Source organism: Bombus vancouverensis, unplaced genomic scaffold, assembly GCF_051014615.1.
Source record: "Bombus vancouverensis nearcticus unplaced genomic scaffold, iyBomVanc1_principal scaffold0029, whole genome shotgun sequence".
In the NCBI taxonomy this organism is placed as follows: Eukaryota; Metazoa; Arthropoda; class Insecta; order Hymenoptera; family Apidae; genus Bombus; species Bombus vancouverensis.
Window position 1 is genome coordinate 1,016,510 of NW_027468920.1, and position 18,138 is coordinate 1,034,647.

An 18,138-nucleotide genomic window follows, 5' to 3' on the forward strand; every position below is an offset into this window, starting at 1 on the left:
GAAAGGACTATTAAATACATCGTCGGGGTCAATCGAAAATTAAGAACAATACCGGCATTGCTATTAACTGATATTCTTGCCATCATTGCATGCGATTGTAAGAGAGATATAACAGAACAATTTCCCTTCGAGAATTTAACCAAAGGATCGTTCGCTGTGTTGGCTTGTGCAAACGGTGTTTTCGCTTATCGAAAACACCCATCGATCTTCGCATTCCTCCTCCCACTGTTGGTAAAATATTACCCGTCTTTGGGCAAGGCTTGCGAAATCACACGAGTCCCACACAGAGAGGATCGTTAGAATTATCCTCGATTATTAAACTCAAAAGGCAAGAAAATCGTGGTGACAGAATCCATCGTAGTAAATGAATTGAGTTTCGGTCCTAACGGCTATCTACTACAGCGAAATTAAAAGAGAAGACGAAGTCAAACGTAAAAATAAATTTATATAAAACAACGAAAAATCTCACATTCCTATCCAATCCAGCAACGCTAAAATATATATTATCTAGCTAATAAAATATATATATAATAACCTAAGCCATTTTACATTCAAATAAAAATCCGTTCAACGAGGAAAAATATTTATTCTACCCAGCTTTAATCCTCTCCCGTGCTAGTATCCCTGCGCATAGCAGGTTAGCCGAAAAGTGGAATTCGTTTACCAGTTGCATTAAGCGTCAGTTAACGCTACCCATTAAGCGTAAAAGAAAATAGTAAAAATAAAATATTTTGAAATAGTCCTTAGACTATTTCTGGTGGCAGCAACTACCATATTAATTAGAAATCTAAATCAGTATTAAATACACAATAATATCATTTCAATTGATTTCCCTTGCGATTAAATTCAAAACTCAAACTATAAAAAAAAAAAATTTTTCAGTAAAATTTAACTTTAGATTTGATCGATTTAAACAAATAGATACGTAACAGAGTAAAGTAATAAATTTTTGGTGGCAGCGGTGGGATACGCTCTACGGAGGATTAAAGTTGGTTTAAACGGTTCGATTCGCTCCACAAGGGATTAAAGTTGTCACGATTATCGATAAAATATATACCTAAGAAATAATGTCGACTAAATTAGAATCGTTGGACAAAGGCATGATCTTGATGTTATCGGAAAAACTTAAAGCATGGGATGCGAATTTTCGCGACATGAGTACAACAATGAATAAATTACAAGACGATGTGCGTTCACTGAAAATAAAAAAGGAAATCAAGACACCCGTATCATCGCCGATAATTTCCCAAGCGACAATACCGATAGAAGTTAATCCCCAATCAATTAAGTTAAAAGATGCAATAGAGACAGTACCAGTGTTCGACGGACATCGACCCTCGGTATTTCGATTTTTAAGAGCATGCGAGCGTGCACGAAACATGGTTCCTAGGCATCAAGAATCTCAGTTAGTAAAATTATTAACGAATAAGCTTCGCGGACACGCGTTTCTCGCCGTAGAAGACACAGAAGTAATAAGTTTAAACGATTTCGGGAATAAATTAAAAGATATGTTCGGTCCGGGAAAAACGGTTAACGAATATAAAGGGGAATTAGCTACAATATTTCAACGACCGGGAGAAGATATTTTGGACTACATAGAACGCGTCAAAGATCTCAGGCTGGCGATAATGAACGGGGAAAGGTACGAGTACGGCACCGTATTTCAAGATAGGATAGATCGAGACACGAGGGAAGCTTTCGTTAAGGGGCTCCCAAACGAGGTGTATTTACGAGTAAAGATAGCAGGATACCAATCCTTGGACGATGCGTACCGCTAAGCCGTGAAAGCAACACGAGAATTAAAACAAGTGAACAATAGAATTCGATACCAACGTCCGACACCTTCGGATAATTATAACCAAAACAACGCTCATCCACCATACAATAGTATCTATACTGTAAACATCCGCCAGGACTGGAGATTTGTACCGCCGTCGCAGAAACATCTAAACAACCCGGGAATAGAAGAAAATGTCAGGAAAAAAACAAGAGCAATAACTTGGGAAGAAAAACGCATAAATAAATACCTCGATAGAGATCTAAATCAAAAGAGAGATGCTGATCATTTCAACCAATCAACTTTTCAATGCAAACACCATTCCGTTGCTGTGATAAGGGATAATGTCACGTTAAATAATAAAAGGACGCACGGTGCCATAGACAGGATCATGAGTGAGAAATTTTCTGAGTTACCAAACAAGATAAATAATATTAGTGCCAAAGAACTTTCAGACAAAGCAGAAACTAGGAAATTGAACGACGAGACGACAGGCAATGCTTATCCACTGCCTAACTTCACAGAGATATTGGACCCGCTGGGAAGTGCAAATCGCCTCTCCACGTTCAACTTGGCAAAGATACAAAAGCAAGACTCCACGAATTTCGTGAATGTTTCAACCATAATAGGAAAAGAGATAGCGAGTGCATCTCTCTCAAAAACTTCTATAAAACCATCAGAAGGAAACTTTATCGAACTCAAAGCCAAATCATTAAATTGCAAGGAAGATCACACTATAGAAAATAAAAATATAGCTATCCCTAAATCCAAAACAGAATCTATAAGCAAAAAGGTTTGTAATAAAAATTCAAAGAATAATTCCAAATCTACCAAAAATATTCCTAAACGTTCCATACAAATAAATAATAATTTAATTATAATAAGCACTTCCAGTAAAACTATTCATCCTGAAAAGATAGAGAAAAATAAAGGTGCTGCGAATAAAATAAATGAAGAAGAAACAAGGGTAACTAAGGAAAAGGATTCTAAACATTTTCAAGCTGAAGAAACGCAAGTTCAACGAGCTCAAAGAAATCAAAAGGGAGAAAACAGGGAATCACCAGTCGAAGATATATATAAAAACTTGCATAAATATGCTAGCCATTGGATTATAATTGGATTAAAAATACTTTATTGGTTACTACATCTAATATTTGACGTAGGTAACATAGTAAGTAGTGCTGATCTTATGATTCCCCAGGAAAATATGGATGGTATCACACTATACTATATACAAAATATTTTTGGGTTAATATGGCTGCGGCACTCTCAAAAATTTGTATCTTAAATGCTATTAGCAAGCAATTGGATAATTGGATCAATGTCAGTAAACCTGTGTCTTGGCGTAAAATAAAAACTAAAATGAAGGAAAGGAACGAAATTCTCCCCGCACAAATTAGTTTCGGACATCTAGCCAGAGAACCTATTGGTGAAGTAACAATCGAAGAGAACACGGAACCAACATGCGCAGAATATCTCGAAGATCTGTTCAATAAAATTAACACTGTACAACGAATGGCAAGAGAAAATTTGATAAAATCCAAACTAAGACTAACGATCGACGAATTAACCCTCAAGATTTTAAAACAGGAGATTCGATATATCTACTAAAAGAACCTAGTAAAGGAAAATTCTCCGATCAATATACTGGACCATACAAGGTGCTAGAAATCTTGCAGAACCAGAACGTCAAGATTGAAGTAAAAGGGATTCCGCGAACAGTGCACTTAAACAAGCTAAAACTAGCGCATAACCGAAATAAGCAATGAATAAAGTGATTTCAGTGGGCAACGTAGTGCAGTGGTGTATGTTGTAGTGCTGTTCGTCGAATAATACAGATATCGAACACCTAAAAGAGAAAAGGAAAAATTATTATATGTACTCTAATTATTGTTTGAATATAAAACGTGTTGATTCAATAAATAATTAAAAGAGTGAAAGTGAAAGTTACCTTGCGAACAAGTGATCAACAAACAAGAAAGTGTACGTGTAAGTATAGGTTATGGATCGTTGTTCGCGGAACATAATGTATGACAGCTACCTAAAATAAGTGAATAAATTAGTCTCAATTGTCTCAGTACAAAATACAAGGTTACTAAGTGTTATAACTATATTATGGATAAATCAAAAGGAAGTGTGACATTGTTCGTCGAATAATACAGATAGCGAAAACCTAAAAGAAAAAAAAGGAAAATTATCAGGTGTACTCCAATTATTGTTTGAATATACAACGTGTTGATTCAATAAAAATTAAAAGTTGAATTAAAATTGAAAGTGAAAGTTACCTTGTGAACAAGTAATCATCATACGAGAAGGTTTACGTGCAAAATAGGTTATGGATCTCGGTTTGCGAAACACCATGTACAACAGCCAGCTGAAAAATAACTTCAACTGTCTTAATGCAAAATACAACAGTACTAAATGTTATAACAATACTATGGAAGCATGGCACTGTTCGTCGAACAACACAGATGGCGGAAACCTGAAAAGAAAAAGAAGTTTATTACAAATGCTCCGATTACTGTTTGAATGTAAAACGTGTTAGTTCAACGAATAACTAAAACAGTGGAAGTGCAACTTACCTCGTGAACAATTAATCACCATACAAGGAAGTGTACATGCATGAATGTCGCAGATTAACAAGAAGAAATAAAATAGCTGATAAGTGTAGAAAGTGGTTAGAAAATAATTAAGATAGATTAATTGAAAGTAAAAGGATATCTTATTATGTATTAATCTACGTAGTATTGTTATATTATTATATCTAACATGTAGAAGTGGATTTTGTAATACACAATAGCGGTCGCACACACAATGCATTATACACATATTAAACTAAATAAACTAAACAGTACCTTTATGGCCACAGATATAAGACGATTGAAGACAACCGTAGTAAGTATCCAAGGCATATCGAAGAATCAGGTGATGTTGTGGGAATGATCTAGGTAAGTGATGCAGCATCGGAAGAGTAGAATCTGAAGAATTACAGACAATGTTAATCTAACAAGTAGGTTTTAATCACTAATAAGGGAACTAACTCATATCATACACAAAATAATAGCAAATAGCAAGTACATGCAATAATAAATTAATAGGGAAAATAAGAAAGGTTAATAAACACAGGAATAGGTTAGAAATTAATCAAGATAGACTAACTAAATATTAACAACATGACTGAACTCGGTGCAAAGGAATAAAGTTACGTTACACAAAATATCTGGTAACACAATACACAAAAAAAAAAGAAAAAAAACATTAACTAAATTAAACAAGATTTATATAAATGCGAGTCACGTATAATCAAAACAATGACTATCGAAATTCGAAAACAACACAATCTATGCTATCGCATTAAGGTAGCACACGGTATTGACACACACAATATCATGAAACACAAACAATATTACAGAAACACTACAAAATAAACTATAATGATTAACAAATTAACTATTTCAACAACACGCTACTGTTGACATTAAACAAACGATACACGCAAGCGACCATGTTGAAAATTCGTCGCACGCACCCCAACACAAATAATAGCCAATACAATGTAATACAGCATTATAATAGCAATGCTAGGTACTGAACACAAAAAAGAAATAATAAAAAAAAAAGGAAAAAAAAGAGAGAGATAAGGAAAATATATATAATAAACAACAACTAACATAACCATAACATATTATATATTATACCACATACAGGGATACAGTATTTGTACAAAGGGATAGGTCCGAACAAAACTTATAAAAAATTATAAAATATATATATTAACTGTTTTCATATGTATGTCCAGAACAGGTGGCGAGTTCATCAACCCTAACATAGAGGACTCAGACGGGCCCGTACCCGCATTCGATCTGGAAGCGACGGAGGATGTTCAGTCTTGCCTCTGTGTTCGGTTGATACGTTCTGTCTACCATTTAGATAACGGTCATCTTTGTCAAGACTGTTTCGATAACTTAGATCCAGACCACCAGGACCTATGTGACGACCCACCCACTCATTTCATATGCGGAGTATCTGCAAGAACACGAATATCATACTGTCGTATGTGTGATATAAACCTAGCGGACCTACAACCCGCTATATCATGCCTCCAATGCATGATCGTTTACACTAATCTAACTCACCTTGAAAGAAACTTTTTAGTTCAAGGAATAGCAATCCGCGCCGTAGAACTATAAAGTACTTGTATGCTACGCACAAGACCAAATACTGATGCTATCCACCTAAACAAACGACATTTATAATTATGCATATAATTTTCACTTATGTTTACCAATATATATATGCACGCATGTTGTAAAGTAGGCGATATCTATGACACTCACTTCCATTGATAATCCGAGTGACTCGTAAAATAAGTCGTCATATTTACCATTACACGCACATATATATATATTCAAAGACAAGCTATAATTGTAATATCTATTCCTATAGATAATATATACTTATATATTTATAACGATAAAACAAATCTCATCTATATTACTTACCAATACGTATGCATATACGTATATAATTATAACCCAGGTAACATTCATGGTATTTATTTTCACCGATAATAAGTTTTAACAAAAAAAAAAAAAAACATATAAATATAAATTTTTTTTTATATATATTAATAATAATAAAAGATTATTCTTATTTCTAATAAACTCGAGAGTAAGAAACAATTTAATAAATTGTTAATAGGAAGATGAATCGCCTGGTCATCGTACTTACCCTCATCAAAATAGCATACGGCCTGGTAGGATATGACTGCAATGGCAACCACCTCAACGTTACCACTATCTCTCTAAACTCCATCGGGGACTGCAGCATACAGCCTACAATGACTGAAACCCAAGATATTTATATACAACTACTTCAACTCTCAGAATTTGAATTTACCAACGTAAGGCAATGCAAGGTGCAAATAACTCGAATTGTATATTACTGTGGCATGCACTCTCACACGTCGGCAGTGCATAACGGATTCGCCGAATACCTCCATGAAACAACCGACCAACAATGTGCAAGGATGCACCAAGACGGCACGTTTTCACTCGGACCACAAAACCTTATAGTTGGCCTAAAAGATAATGCAACAGAAACAAGGTCGCTTGTCCTAGCCGGCAAGCTAACAGACGACGACAGCTGCCAGGGAACACAGTATGTAGACCCATACGGGAGCTGGGAAAAGGTCGTCGTACAAGCAACAGTAAGGATAAGTTTAAAATCAGCAGTTGTGCCAGTACGGATCGAGGCGAACAAAATTCTACTGAAATCAGGAACAGTATGTACCTTTAGCGAAGGAAACTGTCTAGACGCTGAAGACGGATACACTTATTGGCAACCACAACCACCCTCACCATGCAAATTTGATCAGTACGATGTGCTATATGAAGGAATTGCTACAAAGATCCAGGAAATAAAAACCAACAGAGAATCAGCACAACCAGTTTACGCACTAACAACGCAAGAAGTAACATTTGCACTGACTAAAACCGGAGAACAGCCACTGTGTGGATATACCCTACTATCCACCGAACACCCCAAATAGTTGAAACAACAAGAGAAAATACGTTTATCTCCAAAAGCAAGACAGCAGTCGAAAACTTGGACATATTCGCATACGTCAACTCAAAATTCATTTACGTAGAGAAACATATTAAACGACAAATGACAACATTGTACCATGATATACTGACACAAAGATGTACCACACAGAAGAAACTAATAGAAAATGCTTTAAGCTTAGCAATCTTACTGCCCGATGAATTTGCATATACCATATCCAAAACCCCAGGACACATGGCCCTGATCGCAGGAGAAGCAGTCCACATAGTCAAATGCATTCCGGTACAAGTAAAAGTACGACATACAACAGAATGCTACTCGGAGCTACCCGTTTGGCAAGGGAATCGCACCGCATTTTTAACGCCAAAAACACACATCCTAACGCAACACGGAAACCATAGAGAATGTAGCGCGGTACTACCTACGCTATACAATATCGACGGACTCTGGCACAAATTCGTACCAAAACCCATGGAAACAATTGCACCACAGGAACTCCGCCCGGACGTGCGCCAAACGTGGCGATATTCAGCACCATCGTCGTTGGCCACGAGCGGAATATATACCCAAAAAGACCTCGATGCACTACGAGACTACGTCATGTTCCCGGCAGAAAATCTGCAGTCTTGAACACATTGGCCAGAGGAGCAACAGGAAAAACAATCGTCCCTGGAACAGTAAAGATCCTGGGAATGATGGACGAAAACACATTAACGACAATAGCAAAAAATACCGTATCAAGCTTATGGATTGGTTTTATGGAATTTGGAACTGTCAGTGCAGCAATATTTGGAATACTTGTAATATTTAAACTAATCAAGACGATAATAGATATAGCCATACACGGATACCAGTTACGTGAAACTTACGGATGTGGAATCGCCCTATTAGGAGCAATATGCGGCTCAGTTACCCACCTGCTACTATACCTCAAAAGAAAACGAAATATCGATGATCAAACAGCACAACCTCAAAGGATATCGATAACACCGGTAGTCACTTAACAACCAACGCCATCTACGTCCGCCTTGAGCGAACTCAGAGACACCATCAGTCAAATTTCCTTTGGAAATTTGAACTCCAAGGGCGGGGGTGTCACGTCCCGCGCTCCGCACGCGCCGTAACAAGAACAAGAAAACTATTCTACACAAAACGCGCGAATAAAGATTTGAATGCACAAACGAACACACGGCGCTACGAAACTAAAGGAAGGATTAACAAAGCGAGGGCGACTAATAAATCCAACCAGTATAAAATAAAATAAATAAAACCAGCTAACGGATTGAACGAGTTACGAACCAAACAAATAAACCAGGAAATAAGAATAACTACAAAAAGGGAAATAATTGAAGCGCCAGAAATACATGTATATATAAATATATTTTAATCAATCAACTTGGAGAGTTACATATAAGTATAAACATATATGCTAGATATGTAATAAACTAGTAAATATTAGTGTTAGTGCTTATAATACTATGCAACAAATACAATATTATCAATTTATGAAATATAAGTATATACGAAGTTAAAAACTAATAGTCTGACGAATACATAAAACATACAATATTGCATTATTAAAGAAATAAAAGTTACATTGTCAGAAACATATATATATGTGTGCGCATTCTATTAAACAGAAACATACTTAAATCTAGCCTACGTTCCGGTAAAGAGTTATAAAATAAGAACTACGCTACGAAACATGCATGTCTCTATATAAACATATAAAAATCTATATTCTAAACTACTACTAATCTATGTGCATTCTACAATCTGAAATACATACTTAAAACTAGCCTACATGCCGGTAAAGCATTATAAAATAAGAACTACATTATGAAACATGCATGTCTCTATATAAACATATAAATAATCTATTTTCTAAACTACAACCACTATTAATAATCTACAAAAGAAATAGAACACACAACGCAACACTTGGGACCAAGCGACAACCTGTCGACAGGCCAAACGCTCAAAATAATTAACACCGCAACGACTTGAGGAATTGCTTACAGAAATTCTGTCATCAAGCACAAACATGTAAACACACATAAAACGCACAATAATCTAGAAACAAAACCTTCAATACTATGTTGTCACAATACAAAATATATATGTATATATGAAATCAAATGATTGACACATAACCTCAAATACACAACACTATATCACAAAAGAATCTAAATGAAAATCACTTTGCCAGAAATATATACATATATACGTGTGCGTGTGCGTGTTCTATCTTATTAAAAGAAATTAATATAAAATAAATAATTAACATTTCATTTCGTACGAACAATACATGAACGAGAGAAATATACATATAAATACGTGTATATATATATATATATATATATATGTATGTGTGAGTGCATATGTTTTATATTATCGAATACTCTATAAAATAAACTACTCAAAACAATAAATAACGCAATCGAAGAATTACAAAACATTAGCCATATTGAAGTGACACACAACATAAACATATATATATATATACATACATATTATACTATTGTCACTTTAAAACAATATTAATAAATAAATGTTCTAATTGCGGTAGAATAAGGAAAAACGAGCGACAGACGAAAAATTACTTCGATATCAAACAAAGCTAAAGACCCGTCACTAAAAACTTTACTGATGACATTTATGAGCAGCCATGTTGGATTTACACGCGTCATGGCGACAGGAATATTAGGGATTAATGGAAGTCAGGCGCGAGAAACAAATCATGAAAACACATTGTTAACACTTTTCTTTAATAAATTCTATGCGCAACTACAAATGTAAAAAAAAAAATATATATATATAATTAATTAAAAGGGGGGAAATATAAAATTGAAAAAAATAACAAACGTAAAATAGATAACCTAACACTATCACATTCAAAATATATATATATATATATATATAAATTGAACACAAAACAAAATACATCAAAAAATTAATAATAATAAGGAACATCAAACAGCGAACCAACGAAATTGAAGCAGCTACACTAAATCAAAATCGAAGCAAGGAGCTCCGGGATAAAGTTCGCTGAACTCACGCCTACACCAATAGCGCACAACAGGGGAAATTCCCTTTCTCCCAGAAGCATGGTGACGAAGATGTGCCTCCAAAACCTCTTCGGGAATTTCATTCGCAAAACGAACTTTCACGCAACGATCGGTATCAACGATTTCAACCAGAGGGGGTTCCCTCTCCAATAAGACGGTCTCTGCATCGAAGAAATTCTCGTCGAAAGTAACCAAATCGTCAAAGCCCAATTTCGACACGGCCTCGGCACCAATGTTGAATAGTTCCTCCAACCACTCTGATACTCGTGGTTTATCACAGGGCCGCATGCGTTTGATTGGTCCTCCCGAGTCGCCCATGGGTTCTTCGGAATCCCTCTTTCGCTTGGGCTGAGAACAACACGGTATATTTTAAATAAAACGAAACAGGACGAATCAAGCGGACTAAGAACAAGACTAAATACGTACCAGGGAAGTCTGGAAAGGAACCTCTGATGGAAACGACTCCGCAAACATTGTTCGAACGTCGATCACCGAAGCCTAGGGAAATAGCAAAAAAGGAAAAAACAATCAAAATCACAAAAACAACCTTAATATGCAAACATCCAAACTTACGCAAAACAACTCGAAGGAGGAGGTCCTTGTTATGGGAGAGCAGCGGAGTTGCGTGTGTTTACCCAGTAAACATTGAAATGATAATGATGCTGCAGCCACCAGCCCTTCCACGCGCCGAAGAACACCGGTAATTCCCACGGTACAGCACGTGGAAGTTTCTCGTGGAAAGGACTAGATCAGCGTGGAATGCTTCAAATCTCCTAGACGCTAGCTCAGCGGAACACAGGACTGATAAAAACTAAGTCGAAATATGGAATTTGCATTTTGTCACGTACGATTCCAAGAAGCCCAAACTGCAACATCCCGATTCCCACGGAAGCGTACCCCCAGTGGACCACCACCCCGTGGGGGATGGCATTATAAATAAGCGTAGCAACATAGCGCAGCGCTCATTATTATTCTGGTGAACATTCTTATTACGGTTCATTATTCTTTGTTCATTATTATAGTGTCCATTCTTCTTATAATTTGCGTTCGTTCATTTTTTATAGTGTTCATTCCTTACGGCTCATTATTCTTCGCTCATTAGTTTGTTCATAATTCTTGTGATCGTTTGTTATTACGGCCCATTATTAATTTATTACTACGTTCGTTATTGCGCTCGTCACTGCGTTTAGAAATTTTGTATAGTATTTTGCGTTTCGGGGTCTTAATTTTTTCGGTCAAGAAAAGAGAGTCGCGACTAAGTAAAAAGAAAATTTTATCTTTGAAGTCCTCATTTCATCGTTTAAACACAAACGCGCATTGTAATTGCGGTATTAATCCAGCTAAGTGAATTGCTCAGTCTGTATTAAAATAGATAAATAAAGTAAGAGTTGATAGTAAACTATATTCGAGTTCAAATAATAAACCCAACAAAACTTCGACGACCACCGGAGCGGCTGAGGCAATGGCACCAGACAGCACCTACTCCTCAAGGTAAGAAAATTAATTTTGAAAATTTCCTTCTTCTCTGGTAATCTCGTTGCCCTCGAGAATTGAATTAGAACTTCCTATCATCGATTTCGTTTTATTTTCGTGAACGGTTTTGAAGATAGAATCATTGTTTAAACTTTTAACAAAAGAGTTGTCCGCTGTGTCGGCTTGTGCGAACGGTGTTTTCAACTACTGAAACATCCACTGATCTTCGCATTCCTCCTCCCATTGTTGGTAAAATATTACCCGTCTTTGGGCAAGGCTTGCGAAATCACACAAGACCCGCACAGAAAGGACTATTAAATACATCGTCGGGGTCAATCGAAAATTAAGAACAATACCGGCATTGCTATTAACTGATATTCTTGCCATCATTGCATGCGATTGTAAGAGAGATATAACAGAACAATTTCCCTTCGAGAATTTAACCAAAGGATCGTTCGCTGTGTTGGCTTGTGCAAACGGTGTTTTCGCTTATCGAAAACACCCATCGATCTTCGCATTCCTCCTCCCACTGTTGGTAAAATATTACCCGTCTTTGGGCAAGGCTTGCGAAATCACACGAGTCCCACACAGAGAGGATCGTTAGAATTATCCTCGATTATTAAACTCAAAAGGCAAGAAAATCGTGGTGACAGAATCCATCGTAGTAAATGAATTGAGTTTCGGTCCTAACGGCTATCTACTACAGCGAAATTAAAAGAGAAGACGAAGTCAAACGTAAAAATAAATTTATATAAAACAACGAAAAATCTCACATTCCTATCCAATCCAGCAACGCTAAAATATATATTATCTAGCTAATAAAATATATATATAATAACCTAAGCCATTTTACATTCAAATAAAAATCCGTTCAACGAGGAAAAATATTTATTCTACCCAGCTTTAATCCTCTCCCGTGCTAGTATCCCTGCGCATAGCAGGTTAGCCGAAAAGTGGAATTCGTTTACCAGTTGCATTAAGCGTCAGTTAACGCTACCCATTAAGCGTAAAAGAAAATAGTAAAAATAAAATATTTTGAAATAGTCCTTAGACTATTTCTGGTGGCAGCAACTACCATATTAATTAGAAATCTAAATCAGTATTAAATACACAATAATATCATTTCAATTGATTTCCCTTGCGATTAAATTCAAAACTCAAACTATAAAAAAAAAAAATTTTTCAGTAAAATTTAACTTTAGATTTGATCGATTTAAACAAATAGATACGTAACAGAGTAAAGTAATAAATTTTTGGTGGCAGCGGTGGGATACGCTCTACGGAGGATTAAAGTTGGTTTAAACGGTTCGATTCGCTCCACAAGGGATTAAAGTTGTCACGATTATCGATAAAATATATACCTAAGAAATAATGTCGACTAAATTAGAATCGTTGGACAAAGGCATGATCTTGATGTTATCGGAAAAACTTAAAGCATGGGATGCGAATTTTCGCGACATGAGTACAACAATGAATAAATTACAAGACGATGTGCGTTCACTGAAAATAAAAAAGGAAATCAAGACACCCGTATCATCGCCGATAATTTCCCAAGCGACAATACCGATAGAAGTTAATCCCCAATCAATTAAGTTAAAAGATGCAATAGAGACAGTACCAGTGTTCGACGGACATCGACCCTCGGTATTTCGATTTTTAAGAGCATGCGAGCGTGCACGAAACATGGTTCCTAGGCATCAAGAATCTCAGTTAGTAAAATTATTAACGAATAAGCTTCGCGGACACGCGTTTCTCGCCGTAGAAGACACAGAAGTAATAAGTTTAAACGATTTCGGGAATAAATTAAAAGATATGTTCGGTCCGGGAAAAACGGTTAACGAATATAAAGGGGAATTAGCTACAATATTTCAACGACCGGGAGAAGATATTTTGGACTACATAGAACGCGTCAAAGATCTCAGGCTGGCGATAATGAACGGGGAAAGGTACGAGTACGGCACCGTATTTCAAGATAGGATAGATCGAGACACGAGGGAAGCTTTCGTTAAGGGGCTCCCAAACGAGGTGTATTTACGAGTAAAGATAGCAGGATACCAATCCTTGGACGATGCGTACCGCTAAGCCGTGAAAGCAACACGAGAATTAAAACAAGTGAACAATAGAATTCGATACCAACGTCCGACACCTTCGGATAATTATAACCAAAACAACGCTCATCCACCATACAATAGTATCTATACTGTAAACATCCGCCAGGACTGGAGATTTGTACCGCCGTCGCAGAAACATCTAAACAACCCGGGAATAGAAGAAAATGTCAGGAAAAAAACAAGAGCAATAACTTGGGAAGAAAAACGCATAAATAAATACCTCGATAGAGATCTAAATCAAAAGAGAGATGCTGATCATTTCAACCAATCAACTTTTCAATGCAAACACCATTCCGTTGCTGTGATAAGGGATAATGTCACGTTAAATAATAAAAGGACGCACGGTGCCATAGACAGGATCATGAGTGAGAAATTTTCTGAGTTACCAAACAAGATAAATAATATTAGTGCCAAAGAACTTTCAGACAAAGCAGAAACTAGGAAATTGAACGACGAGACGACAGGCAATGCTTATCCACTGCCTAACTTCACAGAGATATTGGACCCGCTGGGAAGTGCAAATCGCCTCTCCACGTTCAACTTGGCAAAGATACAAAAGCAAGACTCCACGAATTTCGTGAATGTTTCAACCATAATAGGAAAAGAGATAGCGAGTGCATCTCTCTCAAAAACTTCTATAAAACCATCAGAAGGAAACTTTATCGAACTCAAAGCCAAATCATTAAATTGCAAGGAAGATCACACTATAGAAAATAAAAATATAGCTATCCCTAAATCCAAAACAGAATCTATAAGCAAAAAGGTTTGTAATAAAAATTCAAAGAATAATTCCAAATCTACCAAAAATATTCCTAAACGTTCCATACAAATAAATAATAATTTAATTATAATAAGCACTTCCAGTAAAACTATTCATCCTGAAAAGGTAGAGAAAAATAAAGGTGCTGCGAATAAAATAAATGAAGAAGAAACAAGGGTAACTAAGGAAAAGGATTCTAAACATTTTCAAGCTGAAGAAACGCAAGTTCAACGAGCTCAAAGAAATCAAAAGGGAGAAAACAGGGAATCACCAGTCGAAGATATATATAAAAACTTGCAAAAATATGCTAGCCATTGGATTATAATTGGATTAAAAATACTTTATTGGTTACTACATCTAATATTTGACGTAGGTAACATAGTAAGTAGTGCTGATCTTATGATTCCCCAGGAAAATATGGATGGTATCACACTATACTATATACAAAATATTTTTGGGTTAATATGGCTGCGGCACTCTCAAAAATTTGTATCTTAAATGCTATTAGCAAGCAATTGGATAATTGGATCAATGTCAGTAAACCTGTGTCTTGGCGTAAAATAAAAACTAAAATGAAGGAAAGGAACGAAATTCTCCCCGCACAAATTAGTTTCGGACATCTAGCCAGAGAACCTATTGGTGAAGTAACAATCGAAGAGAACACGGAACCAACATGCGCAGAATATCTCGAAGATCTGTTCAATAAAATTAACACTGTACAACGAATGGCAAGAGAAAATTTGATAAAATCCAAACTAAGACTAACGATCGACGAATTAACCCTCAAGATTTTAAAACAGGAGATTCGATATATCTACTAAAAGAACCTAGTAAAGGAAAATTCTCCGATCAATATACTGGACCATACAAGGTGCTAGAAATCTTGCAGAACCAGAACGTCAAGATTGAAGTAAAAGGGATTCCGCGAACAGTGCACTTAAACAAGCTAAAACTAGCGCATAACCGAAATAAGCAATGAATAAAGTGATTTCAGTGGGCAACGTAGTGCAGTGGTGTATGTTGTAGTGCTGTTCGTCGAATAATACAGATATCGAACACCTAAAAGAGAAAAGGAAAAATTATTATATGTACTCTAATTATTGTTTGAATATAAAACGTGTTGATTCAATAAATAATTAAAAGAGTGAAAGTGAAAGTTACCTTGCGAACAAGTGATCAACAAACAAGAAAGTGTACGTGTAAGTATAGGTTATGGATCGTTGTTCGCGGAACATAATGTATGACAGCTACCTAAAATAAGTGAATAAATTAGTCTCAATTGTCTCAGTACAAAATACAAGGTTACTAAGTGTTATAACTATATTATGGATAAATCAAAAGGAAGTGTGACATTGTTCGTCGAATAATACAGATAGCGAAAACCTAAAAGAAAAAAAAGGAAAATTATCAGGTGTACTCCAATTATTGTTTGAATATACAACGTGTTGATTCAATAAAAATTAAAAGTTGAATTAAAATTGAAAGTGAAAGTTACCTTGTGAACAAGTAATCATCATACGAGAAGGTTTACGTGCAAAATAGGTTATGGATCTCGGTTTGCGAAACACCATGTACAACAGCCAGCTGAAAAATAACTTCAACTGTCTTAATGCAAAATACAACAGTACTAAATGTTATAACAATACTATGGAAGCATGGCACTGTTCGTCGAACAACACAGATGGCGGAAACCTGAAAAGAAAAAGAAGTTTATTACAAATGCTCCGATTACTGTTTGAATGTAAAACGTGTTAGTTCAACGAATAACTAAAACAGTGGAAGTGCAACTTACCTCGTGAACAATTAATCACCATACAAGGAAGTGTACATGCATGAATGTCGCAGATTAACAAGAAGAAATAAAATAGCTGATAAGTGTAGAAAGTGGTTAGAAAATAATTAAGATAGATTAATTGAAAGTAAAAGGATATCTTATTATGTATTAATCTACGTAGTATTGTTATATTATTATATCTAACATGTAGAAGTGGATTTTGTAATACACAATAGCGGTCGCACACACAATGCATTATACACATATTAAACTAAATAAACTAAACAGTACCTTTATGGCCACAGATATAAGACGATTGAAGACAACCGTAGTAAGTATCCAAGGCATATCGAAGAATCAGGTGATGTTGTGGGAATGATCTAGGTAAGTGATGCAGCATCGGAAGAGTAGAATCTGAAGAATTACAGACAATGTTAATCTAACAAGTAGGTTTTAATCACTAATAAGGGAACTAACTCATATCATACACAAAATAATAGCAAATAGCAAGTACATGCAATAATAAATTAATAGGGAAAATAAGAAAGGTTAATAAACACAGGAATAGGTTAGAAATTAATCAAGATAGACTAACTAAATATTAACAACATGACTGAACTCGGTGCAAAGGAATAAAGTTACGTTACACAAAATATCTGGTAACACAATACACAAAAAAAAAAGAAAAAAAACATTAACTAAATTAAACAAGATTTATATAAATGCGAGTCACGTATAATCAAAACAATGACTATCGAAATTCGAAAACAACACAATCTATGCTATCGCATTAAGGTAGCACACGGTATTGACACACACAATATCATGAAACACAAACAATATTACAGAAACACTACAAAATAAACTATAATGATTAACAAATTAACTATTTCAACAACACGCTACTGTTGACATTAAACAAACGATACACGCAAGCGACCATGTTGAAAATTCGTCGCACGCACCCCAACACAAATAATAGCCAATACAATGTAATACAGCATTATAATAGCAATGCTAGGTACTGAACACAAAAAAGAAATAATAAAAAAAAAAGGAAAAAAAAGAGAGAGATAAGGAAAATATATATAATAAACAACAACTAACATAACCATAACATATTATATATTATACCACATACAGGGATACAGTATTTGTACAAAGGGATAGGTCCGAACAAAACTTATAAAAAATTATAAAATATATATATTAACTGTTTTCATATGTATGTCCAGAACAGGTGGCGAGTTCATCAACCCTAACATAGAGGACTCAGACGGGCCCGTACCCGCATTCGATCTGGAAGCGACGGAGGATGTTCAGTCTTGCCTCTGTGTTCGGTTGATACGTTCTGTCTACCATTTAGATAACGGTCATCTTTGTCAAGACTGTTTCGATAACTTAGATCCAGACCACCAGGACCTATGTGACGACCCACCCACTCATTTCATATGCGGAGTATCTGCAAGAACACGAATATCATACTGTCGTATGTGTGATATAAACCTAGCGGACCTACAACCCGCTATATCATGCCTCCAATGCATGATCGTTTACACTAATCTAACTCACCTTGAAAGAAACTTTTTAGTTCAAGGAATAGCAAT

At 35.7% G+C, this 18,138-nt stretch overlaps 1 protein-coding gene across 2 annotated transcripts; it reads right to left on the reverse strand.

Annotated features, from left to right (window-relative positions):
* Window positions 1-5,449: 5,449 nt before the first annotated feature.
* Window positions 5,450-11,050, reverse strand: LOC143304282 (uncharacterized). Of its 2 annotated transcripts, none has more exons than XM_076626720.1 (5): window positions 10,987-11,050; window positions 10,840-10,911; window positions 9,949-10,761; window positions 6,509-6,621; window positions 5,450-6,012 (listed from the first exon to the last, which is right to left on the reverse strand). In XM_076626720.1, the coding sequence occupies exons 2-3, from the start codon at window positions 10,885-10,887 to the stop codon at window positions 10,348-10,350; spliced, it is 462 nt and encodes a 153-aa protein (XP_076482835.1). In that variant the 5' UTR covers window positions 10,888-10,911; window positions 10,987-11,050; the 3' UTR covers window positions 5,450-6,012; window positions 6,509-6,621; window positions 9,949-10,347. The 2 variants fall into 2 exon arrangements, with proteins under 2 accessions (XP_076482835.1, XP_076482836.1); XM_076626721.1 differs by lacking the exon at window positions 10,987-11,050 and having other exon boundaries at window positions 5,450-5,803; window positions 5,914-6,012; window positions 10,840-10,905.
* Between the last annotated feature and the right edge of the window lie 7,088 nt (window positions 11,051-18,138).

Bases quoted from the DNA above. Each gene is read 5' to 3' on its own strand.
- LOC143304282 (XM_076626720.1), bottom strand. From the start codon at position 10,887: ATGTTTGCGGAGTCGTTTCCATCAGAGGTTCCTTTCCAGACTTCCCTG. The intron at 10,762-10,839 runs GTACGTATTTAG...TGTTGTTCTCAG, and splicing joins TTCCTTTCCAGACTTCCCTG to CCCAAGCGAAAGAGGGATTC.